The 18,591-nt window shown below is 32.5% G+C and overlaps 3 protein-coding genes across 5 annotated transcripts; 1 reads left to right on the top strand and 2 right to left on the bottom strand.

Moving 5' to 3' along the window:
• Nucleotides 1-979: 979 nt before the first annotated feature.
• LOC135840592 (sodium channel protein Nach-like) lies at nt 980-9,699 on the bottom strand. Its single transcript, XM_065357216.1, is given in 10 exon segments — nt 980-1,033; nt 6,417-6,511; nt 6,648-6,899; nt 7,178-7,234; nt 7,645-7,924; nt 7,995-8,169; nt 8,349-8,494; nt 8,600-8,768; nt 8,876-9,079; nt 9,157-9,699. Coding segments are annotated over 10 exon segments (1,725 nt in total). The 5' UTR covers nt 9,450-9,699.
• LOC135838735 (sodium channel protein Nach-like) lies at nt 3,110-6,237 on the top strand. The gene is made up of 9 exons (XM_065354484.1): nt 3,110-3,300; nt 3,425-3,628; nt 3,742-3,910; nt 3,997-4,142; nt 4,570-4,750; nt 4,840-5,119; nt 5,580-5,636; nt 5,714-5,962; nt 6,038-6,237. Exons 1-9 carry the CDS (start codon nt 3,110-3,112, stop codon nt 6,235-6,237), a joined length of 1,677 nt encoding a protein of 558 aa, XP_065210556.1.
• Nucleotides 9,700-10,568: 869 nt separating the features above from the next.
• LOC135841317 (RUN and FYVE domain-containing protein 2-like) lies at nt 10,569-18,459 on the bottom strand. Of its 3 annotated transcripts, none has more exons than XM_065358220.1 (12): nt 18,027-18,459; nt 16,755-16,933; nt 16,562-16,671; nt 16,270-16,477; nt 16,029-16,198; nt 15,784-15,952; nt 15,446-15,586; nt 15,230-15,370; nt 12,284-12,381; nt 11,993-12,209; nt 11,668-11,898; nt 10,569-11,600 (listed from the first exon to the last, which is right to left on the bottom strand). In XM_065358220.1, the coding sequence occupies exons 1-12, from the start codon at nt 18,187-18,189 to the stop codon at nt 11,454-11,456; spliced, it is 1,974 nt and encodes a 657-aa protein (XP_065214292.1). In that variant the 5' UTR covers nt 18,190-18,459; the 3' UTR covers nt 10,569-11,453. The 3 variants fall into 3 exon arrangements, with proteins under 3 accessions (XP_065214292.1, XP_065214291.1, XP_065214293.1); XM_065358219.1 differs by lacking the exon at nt 18,027-18,459 and adding an exon at nt 17,004-17,664; XM_065358221.1 differs by lacking the exons at nt 10,569-11,600; nt 11,668-11,898; nt 11,993-12,209; nt 12,284-12,381; nt 18,027-18,459 and adding exons at nt 12,754-14,833; nt 17,004-17,677.
• Between the last annotated feature and the right edge of the window lie 132 nt (nt 18,460-18,591).

Below are 18,591 nucleotides of genomic sequence, written 5' to 3'. Positions count from 1 at the left end.
CGCCTTCTGGAGCAAATTCAAAATTCTGGAGAAGTTGAAAAATCGCGCTGGAGGCTCCAGAATGGCTGGAAATGAAGAAATTTGGATTTGAGTATAATTAATATTAGTTTTGGGACTTATTTTTACCATTTTTACTGATCAAGTAAGTACGTACTTTTTAAAAAAAGTATAAATCGTCAAAAAACAGTCAATTTTGAATTTTCAAAAATTCGCCAAAAATCGATAAATGAACTTGAGCAGATGAAAATTTTGTTGGGGGGGGGGGTTTAGACTATGCTCTTTCCAAAAATCGCCGTCCCGTTCAAATCGGAGTGTGACACCTCAAGAGGTCCCCTTGTCAGTAGGTATCCAGATCCACTTCACATAAATGAACTTTGTTATTAGGTACTCACTTAGGTACTTATCTACCTACATATACGTAAGCTATACTAACCAAAACTTCATTTTTCCTCATGAAATGGTCAATCTTTCCTTAACGAAAATTTGCAATCAGAAAAAACCTATGGAAAGTTTCCGTTTTTGTTCTGAATCAAAATTATTGTCACCCATAAAATAATGAGGTGAGGAGCCATAAAAACCGACGAAAATCCAGAGACACGCTCGTGACCCCCATACCGCCCACCACAAGAGAAACATGAACCAATGAGTAGAGCACTGTTGATTGAATTTTTCAACAATTTTTTAAACGAGTGCCTGCTAAGAAGTTGTCTTAAATTTGTATTGGTAACTTTTTTTTGAAAAAATTTTAACTGCACCATCTTGAATAGATGGGTATTGTATTTTAGACAGTATTATGAGAATGTTTTGAACTGGACAGACGAAAATTGGAAGGGCATTCAAAAATAAATCGAGAAAGAAACCTGAAACTTTGTTTACATGTTATTTTTGAACTTTCAAATCGATTAGTGGATACTTATTTCGAGCTGTTCTAAAATCACGTTTGGAAAAATTTCTCGTACGAGAGAAATTTTAAAGTTTTTCAGCTTTCGAAAGAAGGTTAAATTTTAAAATATGGATTTGTTCAGACCTGATAGTGATCAGATCCGACCATTTTCCCCTGAGAATAGAAATAAACTTTAAAAAAAGATTTCCCGAATGAATCGATCAGATCAAAAGGACGATGATCCGACTTCTTTTTTTTTGAGCTGAATTTCTTTTATTCCCATTGAGGACTCTCAAAGTAAGTATGTATTGTAGGTATCCAAAAACTCACTGGAGGCTCCAGAACGGGTGAAAAAAACTACCATCGATTTTGGAGATGAAGAATAAACAGGGGTTAATCCTTTCAGTTGTGTATATCTCGATTTATACAATTCATATTGACCAATTTTGGCGGGAAAACTGTCGAAAAAACAGGGTTTTTTTGCATTTTTGAAAGTCTTTTACGTCAATAAAAAATTCTGGAAAAATAAAAAAAACATTATGATGTACATCTAAGTGAAATACACAATAAATTTTCTCGATGCGGTTGAAAAACTAAAAATGCACGTTTTGGCCAGAAGATATGCTTGAAAAAATTTCAAAAAATTTATATGAATAACCCTTGATCGTGTCTAACATCCCTGTGAGTTTCTAAAAATTCGGTTGGTAATTATCAAACTTGAGAACTTCAAGCTGAAATTTTCATTCCTTTTGAAGGGGTTATTAGGTGATTTGGCGTTGGCGATCTGAAAAGTTTATTTTGGAGATTTTAGACCGCAAGGAACAACGTCCGCTGATTATTTTCAAAATCCGAGGACAAAGACCAAATCTCCGATTTTACCCAACTATGCTCTTTGAGCGAGAGATTGAAATTCCTTTATATCAAGAGAAAATTAAACACGACGCATGTTATTTTTATCTATTAATCTTCAAAGTTGAAAAAAAAATCACTTTCAATTATCCACGATTTGCGTGTATACTTACAATAAAATATATATGTAATAATATTATGTTCACTTTCGCTCGAATTACCTACATTTTACGCAAGTTATTTTTTCAACACGCATCGCCTTATTATTAAAACAAATGACGTTTGATACTTAAAATTGTTCTTTTTCATAAGCATTTACGAAGGGTGAAAAAAAATGCTGAAATTCGAACTACGAGAAATAAAAACTTGAAAATTCATCAAAGAATCAAACATTCATTACTCCTAAGGCGTTGAAAATTCCAAAAATGTGTAAGTTTTCAAAGATGGAGTTGTACTCGTACTCGTATTTCAAACGAATAATAAGTACAATGTTTTGCTCAGTCAGAGTTTTGAGTACCTATTTCAAATTATTACATTTCTACTCGTGCCTACTTCGCTCCTTTTTCTTATAAAATGAGCGCGACTCTTTTTTAAAATATCTCAACGACTTTAAAGAACAAAAGTGCGTATTCAATTGTTTACAGCGATACGAGTATAAAGGCACCTACCTACGTACATGAGTAGCGCTTATAAATTTTTTCCATTATTTAGCCCCATAACAAGTTTTTAAACTGTACACGCTGGTTATACCTATATCTACCGTTGAAATACTTGCAACCGCGTTAAATGCGAATTATAATTAACGATGTTGACTCTTCATGTATATACAGAATGTTCAGAGTTTTTATAAATGCATTATGCTTATACCTTTTACTTATACTCGTCGTCCCATACGACCAAGTAGGGTAAGTAAATAAAATACCGGTAAGGTATTCGATGATGGAAAGTTATACTATAACAAATGTAGATAATGATATGCAAATAAACCCACCTAAACGTATAGGTACGTCCATCATGAAAAAGAACTGGGGTATTTTGTAAACACAGTTATCATTAAAGGATCTTCCTGCTTATTTTATATTCATTTACACTCTAGTACAGATTGATAGGTAATATTTGCCTCATTTCATTTAATTAAATAGTATATAGGAATAGGTAAGTACATAATTTAATAGCAATTAAATAAACACATACAAATAAGTGGTTTCAATTATTAAGGTTACAGAAGGTAGGTTGGTAGGTACAAATAAAAAATCAAGTCGAAATTATAATTTCGCAAGTATTTGGTACAAAAATGTAAATGCTTCGAGTAGTATCGACGAATACACTTATCTACCTATTTGTCCAGTTCTATCATCTCGATTGAGATAGACAAAAATGTATCGTAATCTGAATACCAACAAATACGACTGGAAAAATTGGAGATTCCATCTGCAACAAAAGAGGAAATTCACCTTCGAATCGTTGAAACGACCAGAACCATGTGAATTGGTGAACGATTACACGAGTCAAAGTTCTGTACACGGACTTCGATATGTTTCAAATGTTAAAGCCAGCATAATAGAAAAGTAAGTAGGTACCTACATTTTATTAGGTAATTCTAAAACGGAGAAAGTATATGGCATAAGTATAATATAGAGACTTGCAATTTTACCAAACATTCAATGCCTACCTTAATTTGTTTAATTACAGAGCATTCTGGGTAGGGGCATTAATGATATGCACATTGGCAGCGTGTTTATTAGCTGGACAATTGTGGAAAAGATATCTCACAATACCCACAGTTTTGGTGGTGAAGGATACTCATTTACCTCTATACTTATTTCCATTTCCATCGATTACCGTATGCCCGGCGAATAAGGTAAAAAAATCAGTCGCAATGGAGTATTTTTCAAGGTTAGGTAACTAATACGCTTCTACGAGTATCCACCTTTACCTTTATCCTATGTAAGATTCTTAAAAATACAACTAGGTAATATTTTAATTTTCATCATGAAATATCTATACAGATACATTGATATAGATGAAGATGAAACTAGAGAAGACTTGCTGCATGTAATTAGCGCATTATCTATGATGCAACAACCAACATATTTTAGAATGAAGCCTCATGTGAGGAAAAGCCAATACCTGTTACCCCATTTAAAAAATATCAATGTGACAGACTTCATGTTGGCTGTAATTTAATCTTCTTCTGAAATCGCTATCAAGTACGGTACTTACACGGATTTTAATTCAGACTGATAAACTTTTTTACTCAACAGACCCTACCTACATGCTCCGAAGTGTTCGCTGTATGCAACTGGCACGGTGAAGAAGTGAACTGCTGCGATGTATTCTCTTTACAGCGGACGGAAGAAGGATTTTGTTATTCTTTTAATTCTCTCACCTCGGAGGGAGGAAAACACTGGTAAAATTTGAATGATAAATGTTAAACCCTTAGAAGGAAGGTATCCTCACCCAAATGGGTAGAAAAATTGTCGAATTAATCAACAAAACACCCAAACATGCATCGCCAGCAACAATTTTGGGTGTTCAATTGCATTTTTCGTTTGTAGTGAATTTTTGAAATAAAAAATGAGCAAAAAATTCAACAAAAAAAAATCAAAATCAAAATTTCACCAACAAAATTGACCTAAAAAACTGAAAGCTATGTACCTACCTACCTACCTACCTACCTATTGCAGTTTGTGTTTGAAAATGTTGATGAAAGCTAATTTTCATAAGTTAGTTTCTACAATAAAATGATTTTATGCCAACTTCTGTAGCTGTTCTTGTGAAAACTTGATCAAAGTAATCGTATAGGTAAATAATTTACTAACTTGTAATTGCGCTAGTCCTTTATCAGAGGTCCTAGAAAACGAAGGAATAGTCGAAGAAGATGATATAATGTATGAAGGATGTCAGCTACGTAGGAATACTGCAGTTGGTACGGTGACGGGGCTGGAAGTTTTCATTTACAAATCAAATGAGTCAGAAACCTTGGAATATGGTCAAAAGGACCTGAATGGGATTCGAGTATAAAAATCTAATTTTAATACGTGAAATTTCTCCATTTAAGTACCTAGATAGGTAGAGATACTAAAATTTTAACGATGTTTTTTTAGGTAATAGTACACACATCTTACGAATATCCGAATGCTGGCGATGGAATTTGGGTTAAGGAAGAACAACGTAAACGTGTCAGCATCACTACTTACCCGTATATAACCGTCACCAGTGACAATGTAAAAAATTTAGAAATAGCTAAACGCGGTTGCGTATTTCCGGATGAGATGGATTTGCATGTTTATCACGTTTACACCGAAAGCTCGTGCTTGATCGAGTGTCGATTTAAATACATTGCCAATAAATGTAATTGTTACATGTATTACTTTCCACCTCCAGGTATAAGTGTGAAATGTTTCAATTTTTAATTCAATATTATAGGTACCTATTGATTATTAAAGTTCCTGAAATGCTGCACCATGCATTTATTTCGTTATAAGACCTACTAAGTACCTATGTGAAGGATTTTAAATGTTTACGATCGAAATTAAATAAGATATTTTGCATTCATTACCATTACCTACCTAATTTTTTTAAAAAAAATCGTATTTTTATATCCTTCCACTGTTGTCTTCATTCCACAGTAATAATGGTTTTAGTTCCTATTTTAGCATTAGGCCTAATTTTAAGTCTGGTGTAATTCTTCGAATGGTTCGTGAAGGAATATATTAAGAAGGGAGGAGGAGAAAGAGAAGGGGAATGATGGATTGTTCGTTCAAAAAATCATTTTATTGATACTGTAGGCAAACATACGTTCACGTTTGATTTTATTCAATTACCTACCTATTTACATTTTCAGATGACGAAAAGCCAATATGCGGCACATTACACTTGGAGTGTATCGTCGGCCATGCTCGTGAGTTGCCATAATGTTATAGAATATTAAGATTTCTTCAAAAAATTTAATTTTATGATCACAACGCGTATTAACAGCTTACATGAGACTGCAACGACCACCAGAAAATACCCCTGGATTTAATAAAGAAGATATGAGAAGGTCGTTAAATTGTTCGCACTGTATTCCAACTTGTTACGAAACTGAACACGATTTAGAAGTAGATTTCTTAGCAGATTCTCATTGGTTGTCGCGTGTCTATTATGGCCATTTGGATGTCGCCTATGGGAATCTAGGTGCCACGAAATATCAACGTGATATTACATTCACATGGACTGATCTGCTCGGTGGGTAAAAACAAAACATGGATGGTGAAAAATATTAGCGATTGGAAACTCATTTATTTTGTTATCTGTGTACAGTTTCACTGGGCGGAGTTGCTAATTTATTCCTCGGATTCAGTTTATTAAGCGTCGTCGAATTCATTTATTGGGTTATCAAGATTGCATTGATTGTGATTTGGAAACATTACAAAAGGAAACAAAAACTGAATAAAATTCTTCCTCTCATACGTTTAAAGTATTGTAATGATCCGTTTCCATTTGACAATTCGAAAAAATAAATCTCTAAGGAAATAAAATAAATAAAATGCGATGGTACATATAAGTGTTCATCTTTTTTATTTGCAAATATTTTCTCAATCCTAATACTATATCGGTAAGCGAGTGTGGTATAGTTGAATCAACGCCGAGGCTTGAGAGATTTTATCATTACAGCACGAGACTGTATATAGGTGGAGATCTGATGCACTGTTAGTTTTATGCTCCAGTATAGAAATTCTACAATACTGAGCAAACTGAAACCTAAAAATAATCCAGCGATACCTCCGAAAGAAACTGAAACCAAAAATACAACAACGTGAAAGAAGATGAATAAATACCTATAGCGTAGATACCTACTTAAGAAATTGAAAGAATAAAGGTATAAAATAATTCAACCCTAGTTAGTACCCTAGTTGAATTACCTACTTACCTAATAAGTCTTCCCATCCAAATGTTACATCACGCTGATATTTGACCGCGCCTTCGTTCCTGTAAAAAATATCCAAACCACCGTAACTTTCTTGAGCTAATGGAAGCGTGTCTTCTGTAAAAACCGTGTCTATATCGTAGATACTTTCATGACAGGTAGGTAAGCATTGCGAACAATTCAGCAAAGATGTCAGATCGCTATCGTTGAAGCCACGTATGTCAACGCTGGGAGGACTAAAAAATACCAACTCACCTGGAAATCAGAAGGTAGATAATAAGCATGTAAGTACCTACTTATTCAAATTATAAAAATTCACACTTAAAAAAATTTGTAAAAAAATATTTGTTGAAAATTGTCCAAGTGTATTGATAAAAAGTCTACTTGCGTTGCTAACTTTTTATCAATTTTGGACAATTATAAAAGAACAATTCTTTAAACATTTTTCCTATTTTTCAGAATTCAAACGTCTGTAGATACTTATATTTAAATATTAGGTAAGCAAGTAAGTAATTCAGAATTATTTTTATTACTATTGTGTTCTGCAATACAATGAATTTGTGTAGCGTTGCACACTGGTACAGTATTATCTGAAATAAAATAATAAAAATTATTATTAAGCTGCCTACCTATAGGTAACTGACAATACGATTTAAGGGGATATTCTACTTATACAATTTCTTAGTGGTTTGTCTGCAACAGACATCGAAATTCCAGCTCAATAATTTCAACTTTACCTACCTATACCTACCTATCTACATACATACCTACCTACCCACCTACTCACTATATGAATTAAATGAAATGCATTCGACAGCTTTTAGATACCTACGTATTTAAAATCAATGTACCTAGCTAATAATTATCTCAACCTGTTTGTGTTAGAGCGATTGGATTAATTCTGTCTGCTACTGCGAGTTCAAGACCGTGCAAATTGCAATGAAAAATAACGTGTTTGCAGAATTTGCAAAATACCACCTCAATTTCAACTTCAACTTACCTTCAGTATTGAAAAAAAATGGTCTGCAATTACAAACTTTCTTCAAATGTCCCAGTCTGCACTCGATTAAACAGGATTTTTGCGAGTACGAAGAAGAAACGCTGAGTTTTTGTTCATCGGGGAAGTAACAAAATCTATCGTTGATGTCTAATTTACGAATCGTTTGCGTACTGATGGTAACATACGGCTTGATGGTAAGTGCCAATTTTATTCCCTTTTTAGATTCGATCAAATTACCCATTCCTGCTTCGGGATACTCGGAAACGTAAAATACTTGAACCTTATAAGCAAACCAGCATGAATAAATTGTTCGATAGTGAAAATAAAAAAGTACTGGGGAAATTATTAACCTTATATCCTGGAATACCAACAATATCAGTAGCGTTTATAATCCTATTTGAAACGTTAAAAGATTTCAAAAATATTTCTAATCCCGACGACGAACCGGCTGCCGCGTTTCGTCTCAATGGGCACGCTTTAATGGAAGAAAATTCGCTGTAACTACCAATATCTCCAATTTTATTGCTGAAAAGAAAAATACACCTGCGTATAAGTTCAAAGTTGGATAAGAAATCTTTTGAACGAGATTTGATGATTCGATCGTCTGTATTGTATCATATGTAGTTATGGAGCCAGAGGGTTTTAGAGCAGTTAAAGTAGGTACCTCGATGATTGACGGTTTGATAATAAAATAGAAGCCTTACCAATTTTCATCAAAATGAGACGTCAATGAATTAAACGAGTAGCAGAATCCCTCTTCTGTTCTCTGTAAATTAAACATTTCACAGCAGTTGGTAGATTTGCCTATCCAAAAACATCTATTAAAAACTTCTTCGCAGGTTGGCATAACCTATCAATTATGAAGAAATTGAGCCCATTGATAATTTTAATCTTAGGCATATTTTTTAGGTACGAGTACTCAACTTCATAGAGTACCTAATCAACGAGTTTTTACCTGTAACATGAAATCAGTTAAATTAACACGTGCTAAAGCAGGTAAAATACTATCGGCATTTTGTAAATAAACGCTCATTCTGGAGTATAGAGGTAATTGGAACAGTGACATGGCACTCAAGAAGTTATTCACTTCTTGTAATTCGTCTTCATCGGATAAATTCACGTACCTATTCATTAAAATACCCTTTGTACACAAATAAAAATTGTACCTACATATAAGGTTTCGAGTAGGTAAGTATAGTTTAAGAAATACATCAAATCATTGTTAAATTACTCGGACAGATAATGGTAGGCTTCTTCGCGCTTAATTTTATCCGCTGAGCAGACCGAAATGGCTGGAAAAGGTAGCGAATAGAGAGGCAAATGCGTATCCTTAACTGCAGTCATGGTTGGAGATGTGCTGAATCTCGTCCACATGGTATTGACCAATAAACTTGCGCAAGCGAAACTGGTCAGAATAATCGCGAACCAAACTAATCTACAAAACATTTATTCCATTACGAACAAAATTAATCAAGCAATCAGAAGTATCACGTTATTAGAAAACCAGCAAACCTTTCGATAAATGTAGAATTTTCTTTAAAAACATACTGAATACCGTGTAGCGTACAATATCTGGCGTATTCTTTCAAAACGGTGCCTACACGTTGTTTGGACGTTTCTTGACATTTTAAAGTTTCATTCAGCAAAGGAAATTCATTTTTCCAAAATTTCGTATTAGTATAAGCAACAAAATCACGATCTTTTTTCGGTACGTTTTTTGGTATCGTCTTCGACACCATGGTTGTGAAAATTAATTTAAATACAGTTTTGAAGGTATCGTCTGAATCACTTCTACTTTTCGACATCGTTAGACTTTAGATGAAGGTAAGCATAGGTACGCTCGTCGTTAAATTCTCACCAATAAAAATTTAGGTATCAATGAAAAGAAACATTAAAAATTAAAAATGTGTCTTTCGAAATCACAGAATAGAGAATGTAAATATTTTCTTCTGACGATTTGAATAGAAATGTAGAATAAATAAAAGTTTAGGAACGCGTTGACCAATGACATAATTTTCCGGCCTTTTCCCAATGACGACCTAATCTAGGATCCTTTTTAAGTACCTATACGGTAGGTACTCATATTCGATAAAAAAAAAGATTGTTATTCCAACGCAGAAATTATTCAAAATACTCGTACCATCAGTTCAACTACCAAGGAATTGATTACGAAAATCATGAAATTATGCAGTGGAAACTGAATCATTAAATTTGCTTGTTATTTAGAGGCGTGCAATTCAATTAGAACTTGGAAGATTGAAAAAAAAGTACGCCTAATTCGCACCAATAAAAAAAATCCATCATAAAAATTATGTATGTAGAATAAGTTGCCTATCTTGTTTGCCGTAAATACGTAATCGCAGAGTACCAGCTGTTTCTTCGTGTAGTTGAACTTATCTCCGTGGACATCACACTATTGAAAAAAAATCAAAATATGTAGTTTTCTGAATTTTTGACTTTATGACCAAATTTGTATTTTTTCGCAATGTTTAAAAAATTTGAAAATATTTTTTGACTTTTTTTTCAATTTAAGAAGACGCGTGCTGTAATTTAAAAAAAATTTATTTATAACTCTTAAATAATAAATTTTCTAATCTTTTACTTTTTATAAAATTCTGAAAGCATTTAATTTAATTTCATAATTCCAATAGGTCCGAATCTTAAATGAGAACTTTGAAGAAAACAGGTTGAAAATTTATCGCTTTTATTAATTCTTTAAAAAAAAACAAAGTAGAAAATTTTTCAGTTCAAAAAAAATGACTGTTATTAATCGGGTAGGTAAGTTGTTAAGTACTAACGAGTACATGTACTTGACATTTTGTAATCCTCTTCGAAACAATGCAAAAACGAACTCATTTAATCAGGGTAATGTAAACACGAGAAATATCAAAAATAACGAAATTGAAAACAAGTACGAAGGTACATATATTTAAAATGTACTTTATTATTAAAATTTACATCTATAATGGCGATTATAACATATATGAAAGTAAAAACATCAACACAAAAAAAAACATGAAAAACATGCATAAAAATAAATACAAGTACAGTACAGATATAGTTTTCATATAAAATTCTCTATGCTTTGAGGTTTAATTACCTACGTATAAAAAAATTGCACACGCTTCCATGTTTTGAATTTAACGATACGACTGTAGGAACTAGGAAAGGCTTGGCATGAAAATCAAGACACGCAAACCCTTCCGGGAGTCCCATCATATGTAAATACAGGACGTCGTAAATTGAAATGAATAATACGGGATGAAGCAACGGAATTATTGAAAAATATAATACACCATTGAAAGACAAGTTGAGGAATTTCAGTTCAATTACTGCACAAATATAGTATTTTTTTTTTTCATTAAAAAATTATAGGGTCGAATAAAATGTATAAAAAATTACAAAACGTATATAGGCACATTTATGAAGGTATATGCAAGTGAACCTATTGAAATTTTAAAACTTCTTGGTGACATGACGTATATATGAAAACCGTCATAAAATTGAATAATACTTTTAAAAAAATAAACAAACGTAAATAAAATGTGAATAAATAAACGAGGTATAAAAATGCACGGTAGTAAGTTTCAACCAGGAATCAAGAGTCATATTGTGAAAAAAAAACTAATAATTGCAAAAAGGTTTAAAAGCTAAAAATTAAAATCACTTTCATTTAAACATCGGTTACATTCTCCAATAAAAACATTAGATCTGCACAACCTCGCATTAAAGAATAATATAATTATATAAATGGTACGTAAACGAGACAATTTTTGTAAAGAAAACTGAAATGCTCAAAAATTGCACTCTTAACTATCTCCTACGACTGAATATTGAGCAACCAACACGTGATGGCAATTATCACAAACTCGTACAGGCTTAGTGGTCGAGGGAAGAGCGATAAAATTATCGGAACAAGGATGACAAAAAATACTTCCGCACTGCCGACAGTGGTGCTGTAAAAATTGACAAAGTGAGTACAACATTTCGTTATAGTCGAATTTTATAGTCGCAGATACGTACTTTTCGACGAGTTAAGTTGAACTCTTTACCGCAAGAGGTACAATGCGTGACTTCTTTATCTAACGCCCATTGTACCTCATTTTTACCCATTTTTAAAGAAGCCTCTTCTTTCAAATCTGATACTTCCAATTTTGAGATACCGAATTGTGCGCCTAACTCTTCTAACGCTTTTTCTTGCTCTTTGCACTGTTCTGCGAGTTTATGATGTTCTTCTTGTAACACTACGTATTTCTGTGGAATATTGCAACGTGAGATTATTAAAAACTACATAGGTGATAATATTTTGCTGCATATACATATCTCAAATCGATAAATAAACGCTTACATTGGCGATGATTTTTAATTGCGCGTTTTCCTCCTTAATTTTTTCGATTTTGTCTTTCTCTTCTTCCAAAGATTTTTCAAGATTTTCTCGTTTACCTCGTTCCTTTTTCAATTCACCGTCCAAGCATCCGGCCACGTGAGTATTGATTTTCAGCTGTTCTTTTTCTTTAGTTAAAGCTTCAACGGTACTGATTCGTTCACGTTCTAGTACATCGAATCTACACAATAATAATTTTTGATTAATATGCACTAATCGATCATCTACATTAATCTATCATCCGGTGGGACTTACTTTTCATCCATTTTTTTTAAAGCATCAGCCATCGTACTGGTTTTCGCTTCTAATTTAATTATGAGTTCGGTTTTATGTTTAAGGGTATTTTCGCATTCCTAGAATTACAAAATACTGCTAATCAAAGCGATAAAGCCAGCTAAATAATTTTAAAGGTTTGTGCCAGAGGATTAATCTACATGTAAGCTTTGGATTAAAAAGAGAAAAAAAAACAACTAAATAATGCATGCATATCTAATACCGAAAATACTGTAAATCTAAAAAATAAAATTGCCTAAATTACACTTCCACAAAGTAAAGCACGCGGTTCGTTTAAAATAGAACCGTAATAGAAAAAAAAATTGAAAAATTGATAAAGGAAAAAAAATCAGTGCCGAGCGGACTGCAGCCATAAGCTGTACTATACACGAAGAGGGAATTTATCTACGCAATGTACAAACACAGAAAAATTATTTAAATAAAGATCACAATTGTTTTAAACAATTTTTATTATTATAAAACTTTGCGTACATAACAAAATATAAAATCGAAAAATTAATATGCATAAGCGAGGTAACGAAATACATCATTTCTCTTTAACATGATTCTTTTCATAATGCTAATAAGCATTATTATGTATTTTTTAAGTAGGTTGGTAGATAATTGTTTTTAACAAATCGAGTGATTTTTGATAAGTTATATTGAACTACCTAACTTAATATACTCGAGGGTTTTTGTTTGGAAATTAAATTATTAATGTGATTGGTATTGGACTTTACATGAAAAGATTCAATTCGATATCCGATGAGCGGATGTGCAATGACCGGAGTTCATTTTGAATATTTTCTAAAACTTGACGAAGCCCAACAAAACGTTGAAATTTACTTCCAGTGTTTTGACAGTTTGTTTGACATCAGTTCTACTTTTTTCAAGGCCCGTTTGTATTTTCAATTTGACAGATGAAACAGTGTTAACTAAACTTTTTGTCAGAGATACACAATCTTGCACCTTCACGCTCTCTCATCAAACACTCTAAACACCAATGCAAGAAAGATTGATCTTATCAGAATCTTTAATTTTTAGTGGACGTAGCCGACGTAGGCAAAAAGGCCAACACTTCGACAAATTTTCAAAAAATGGCGCAGAAGGACTTGAAAATTCATTAAATGAGATTACAGGTTTCATAAAAATTGTAAATAGTGACAAAAGTTCGTCTAAAAGCTAATAACCGGGAATACGTACATTGTTATTCTGAATTGACTGTTTTGAAAAACAGAAATAAAAGCACATTTTATACATCTAATTTCGCATAAGGAGAAAAACGAAAACAGGAAATAATACTAAAAGAACACTACGAAATCAGAACAAAATTGGGTACTTAAGGTAGTAACAAGAAATAATGTCCTAACGGTTTAACAAATACATTCTACGTGATAAATTGGTAATACAATAGGTAATTATTTTTCATTTCGATTCATCATTTCATTGATATGTTATACCGTTTTAATACTCGGAGTATGAGTTGTTTCGCAATCTTGAAATATATATTTTTTTAAATATTAACAGAGATCTTTCAGATAAAATGAAAAAAATTGAAAATTTTTAAAACAATAATTTGAAATACAATCGCAATAAGTAGGTAAGGTAGGTAATGTATTTACGAGTACTGTAAAAAAGCTTGAAATTGATTAATTTTCTTCGTTGAATTAAATTCGTGTCATTAATGTAACATAAATAAAATAATGAAGTTAATTGGCTTTAGTTTAAATTACACTTCGTTAAAAGAATAATCAAGTATCATTTACCAAAAGCTCAAATCTTTATCAAAGGTAAGTAATAAAACGAATAAAAACTTTATCATAGGCAATATAAATGCGTAGGAAAAATATTAGTAAGTATTTTTCCAAGGATTAAATAATTATTGCGAAAGATTAATTCGTAAAGAAACACGTACTAGAAAAAAAAATCCTACAAAGATAATAAATAGAAATACTGACTAGATATTTGACCAGAAAACGTTTCAAAAATGATACGAATAATTTTTTGTAAGATACGAGTAGATAATCCAAAACAAAAAATTAGGTACTTCATTTACGATTCAGTCTTATTAGAATCTATAGGATGGGAGGTTTCCGTCACAACCTGTTCACCCTCGTTCGAATTTTGTTGTTGAGGTTCATTTTCGATATTTTCACTCGATACCGACACTGACTGAACCACGTCAGATTTCGGAGTTTCAACATTTTCGTTTTCAGCTTTGACATGGCATTGTTGCTTCTCTTGCTCGAAATTTTCACTTTCGAGTGATCTCGGACTTGCTTCTTTTTTCGCAGCGTTCGCAGACAGTTTTGGAATTTCTTTTAATACCAAAGAATTCGGTTTGATTTTAATTGGATTTTTATTAAATCGCGAAAACTGCGCTCTGTTGTCCATATTCCTATTATTAATCTGATCGTCGTTTAACAAATGATTAAATTTTTGTAAATTATTCAACATCTGTCCGATTTGTAAAGTTTTTGCTTGTAAACGACTGACTACTTCGGCTTTCTGTGTTAATTCTTCTTCGCATTCCTAAACGTCATAGATTAAGCGTCAACCATAAATACAATTAAAAACCTACAAAATAGCGATGTCAAAAGACGAGCACTATAATCGAAATTGACATCGATGTAATGTTTCTTGAAATGAATTTTATCTTTTCAATTTAAAAATAATTTTAAAAAGTCGAATAGAAAGAAACAAAATTAAAATAAAAAACAAAACAAAACAAAACAAAACTGGTGCAGTACTTTGCGGAAGTAAACTGGCATGAGAATTAAAATAATACGACATAAATCAAAACAAATAAAAATCATCATTTCCATAAATTCAAATTCGTAAAAATGTCAAATTAGGTAAGAAGTATATAAAATTAATTTCAAGTATTTTCCCATTGTTTTATGTACTTAAATGCAGTTAAAAGCTTACCTGTAATTTTCTGTACATTTCTAGATTTATCGTTTTAATATCCTCTAGCTGTTTTCTTAAAGAAATAATGGTATCTTGTTTTTCATGGATATCTTTTTCCAATAATTTCATGGCAACTTCCATTTCAGCTTTGATACAAGTCTGTGAGAATCGAATTATATTCGTAGAGAATTTTCGCCGAATAAAATATTAGTAACAAAGAAAAAAAATATTCACTTGAGCGTTCAATTCTCGTTCTGTATCATGTCTCAATTTTCTTTCGACACTTAGCTGATGTTTTAGTTGTTCAATATCCGAAGGTTCTTCACCATCGAAAACTTCGTTTTTTCTTTTCTCATTCGGACTGTTTGAATTACTCTGAAATAAATTAAAAGATTTTTTTTTTCAATACACAGAAGTTATTGCTAGGTATAGGTACATATAGAAAGTCGATAATAATAATAATGATCCGAAATTCCGAAATCCATTCGTGAAAAATCTGACACTAATTTGTTTGTTTGTTCGATTTTTTTGTCATGGGGAGATGTGGAGTATAAGAGGAGAACTGAACTTACATCTTTTTTGTGTTTGAAATTCTGTTTTTGATTTTTTTGAGTTTTCAAAACCGTGTTTTCTTGCATCAAAGCAATTATATTTCCTTTCGCAATTTCGAGATCTTCCTTCATCAATGCGTTGGTAGTAGTTAAAGATTCAACTTGAGACTGTAAGTTGGCCACAGTAGCGCTGTACAGAAATATAATAAGATTAAAATTTGAACCAAAGCGCTATTCTGACAAGCAGCGTTTTCATAAAAACCAACTTCAAGTGTCTATTCAATTCTTCGATGTAATTCTTCTGATCTAACACAGCGCTCATATTTTCGTATTCTACGTCGCTATCTGGAGTATCTGTGACGTTATTATTCTGATGATTAGATCTCAAATACAGGGAGAAATCAATCACTCCTTGTTCACAATCAAGATCTTCTTCCTGTACGAAAATATAACAATGTGAAAAATGTTACGCAAGAAACTGCACTACTTCGTGATAATGAAACTCACCTTAATGCATAAGTTACAATCAATCACGTTTAATCCAACCAAGAGTCCAATAATGACGATAGCTTCCTCGCTCATCATCAAAGCATCTGGTTCAAAATACTCTGATAAAACATCATCTCGATGATCGATTAGAACCTTCAAGTAATCAGCCAGTTTCTTTTGCATTAAAGCAACTCGAAGCCAAGCTCTCGCTCGACCCCTATGAGTCCTAATAGAAAGAGAAAAATGTACATCGAGTTCTGAAATAAATAACCGATAAAATGAAGGAATTACGAGGTATGAAGGTAAGTACCTGACGGTTGGTAAATCTCGGACACTACAAGTCATATCTTGCGCTTCTGGATCCAATTTTTCAACCATTTGTAGAATATCCCACAGTTCTTTTTTCGGACCAAGTAATCCCTGAGAAAAAGTAACATATTGAAGATTGTTCGATGTTTACCATCAACAGGTCAATTTATTACTGAGAAAGTCAAAACGGCTACCTTTTTAGGACGTAAACCATGTCGCAGAACGTGTTCCAAAACAATGAAGAAATGTTGCAGCGTCATGTGATCCGAATCCAGCATACGTCCATATTTCATAGAAGTATCGATCAATTCTTTTACTATTAATTTAGAAATGTTGACCAAGTTTCTCCTTTCTATAATAACAGGATCTCGAGCTGCAAAAAGTAAATCAATATGAGCGGAATTGGAAATAAACTTATTTTTCGTAATTTGCGAAAAACATACGCATTAAAAAATGAGTATCAATAGGGGAAGGTGTTTTTAATTCGGGATACGAATCGATATTTTTATCTTGAAGTTCGTCTACTTCGCGTAAACATAACCATTCTCCATCAACGGATACTTTAAAATTACACAAGTAGATAGTATCTTGGGCGCTGCAGCTGTCCATCACGAGCTGTCGAGTGAAAATTTATGGAAGAAGATACGCAGGTGGAAAAAAATCACGGAGTTATTGCAGAACAATAACCGTATAATTCAACATCGCAAATACGCGGGCATAACTTTAACATTGAAATAGCACCGTAATGAGGAGAGCCAAAAACTATATTCTTGTCAGTTCATTATAACGAAAAACGACAGTAATGAATACAAATTTATCACATACGGTAAATAAACCGAACGTAAAAGTCACAAAGAACAATATCGGCGTAATATGTTTTCATAATGTTCCATCGATTGGCGCCACCCAGAAGGGCAATTTTGCTACAGTGGAGAGTGTTTAACGCCTTCTAAAGAGGGTAAAAAAATCGATACGTAAGCGCAGCGTAGTAAACCGTATTAACAATACACAGCGAGAATTGTCATACACAAAAATATCTAAGCAAGTAAGTTAGAATTTTTGAGTTTTGCTCCAATAAAGCCAGTGATTGAAAATTTCACAAATGGTTATAATTCAGAAACTATGGATTGTAGAATTATAATTATAATAAAATAATATAATTTGAAAATGGAAGCATTAAGCTGTAACCATTATATGTACGAACAATACAATACTTTCTCAATAGGTTTTATTCTTTGGAAAAGTTGAAACTCGAGATAATAATTCATTTTCAACTTGATAAGTAAGTAACACAACAATCAGCATTGATTTTAGTTGAAGTATGATAGATTTTGATCTTGAATGGATTGGTTTCGGCGAAGCATTCACGAACGTTAGATTACAAGGTGAATTAATCTATTCGATATCTGATCGAATATAATATTGAAAATTCAATTAAGTATTGTAAGGCATACCTAATTACTTACATTTCAAAACGGAAAAATTATCTTTCCTCGATACTCTTGATACGAAAAACTGAGGCCAGTGATCAATTGACGAAATGGACGGAGATCTTGAAGTAAATTTTAATCCATGTTCATACGATGGTGAGCTATTGATGAGTAAATTTGGTGTTTCGGAAACTTCCATAATTGAATAAATTAATTGATACGATTGATTTTAAAAACACTTTACATGATACAACATATCAATATACATCAGGCAGTTCATCGTGAACATTCGCAATGAGTAACTAGCGTGCGAGGTGTAGCAATCAAGTCATCATTACGCTTCTGAATCAGAATTCAACTTAATCACGTACCAACACATTTACTAATTAAAATTGAGCTTCAAAATGAAATCTGAACACAAATTGCAAATTCGGACTACAACTTTTTTCTGTTTTTCAAAACAAATTTTGATATTACGGCCTCCTTGATGAAGCTTGTTTTGACCTGTCTTTTTAGAATTTTCCAAAACTTCAAAAGTTTTTAAACGCTCTCTGGCGATGAATTGAAAAATCAATAATAATAAGTGTTGTCAATCTTCACA

Source organism: Planococcus citri, chromosome 3 (genome assembly GCF_950023065.1).
Source record: "Planococcus citri chromosome 3, ihPlaCitr1.1, whole genome shotgun sequence".
NCBI lineage: Eukaryota > Metazoa > Arthropoda > Insecta > Hemiptera > Pseudococcidae > Planococcus > Planococcus citri.
The sequence above is the reverse complement of the archived record's forward strand: the minus strand, read 5'-3'. Positions and strand labels throughout refer to the sequence as shown.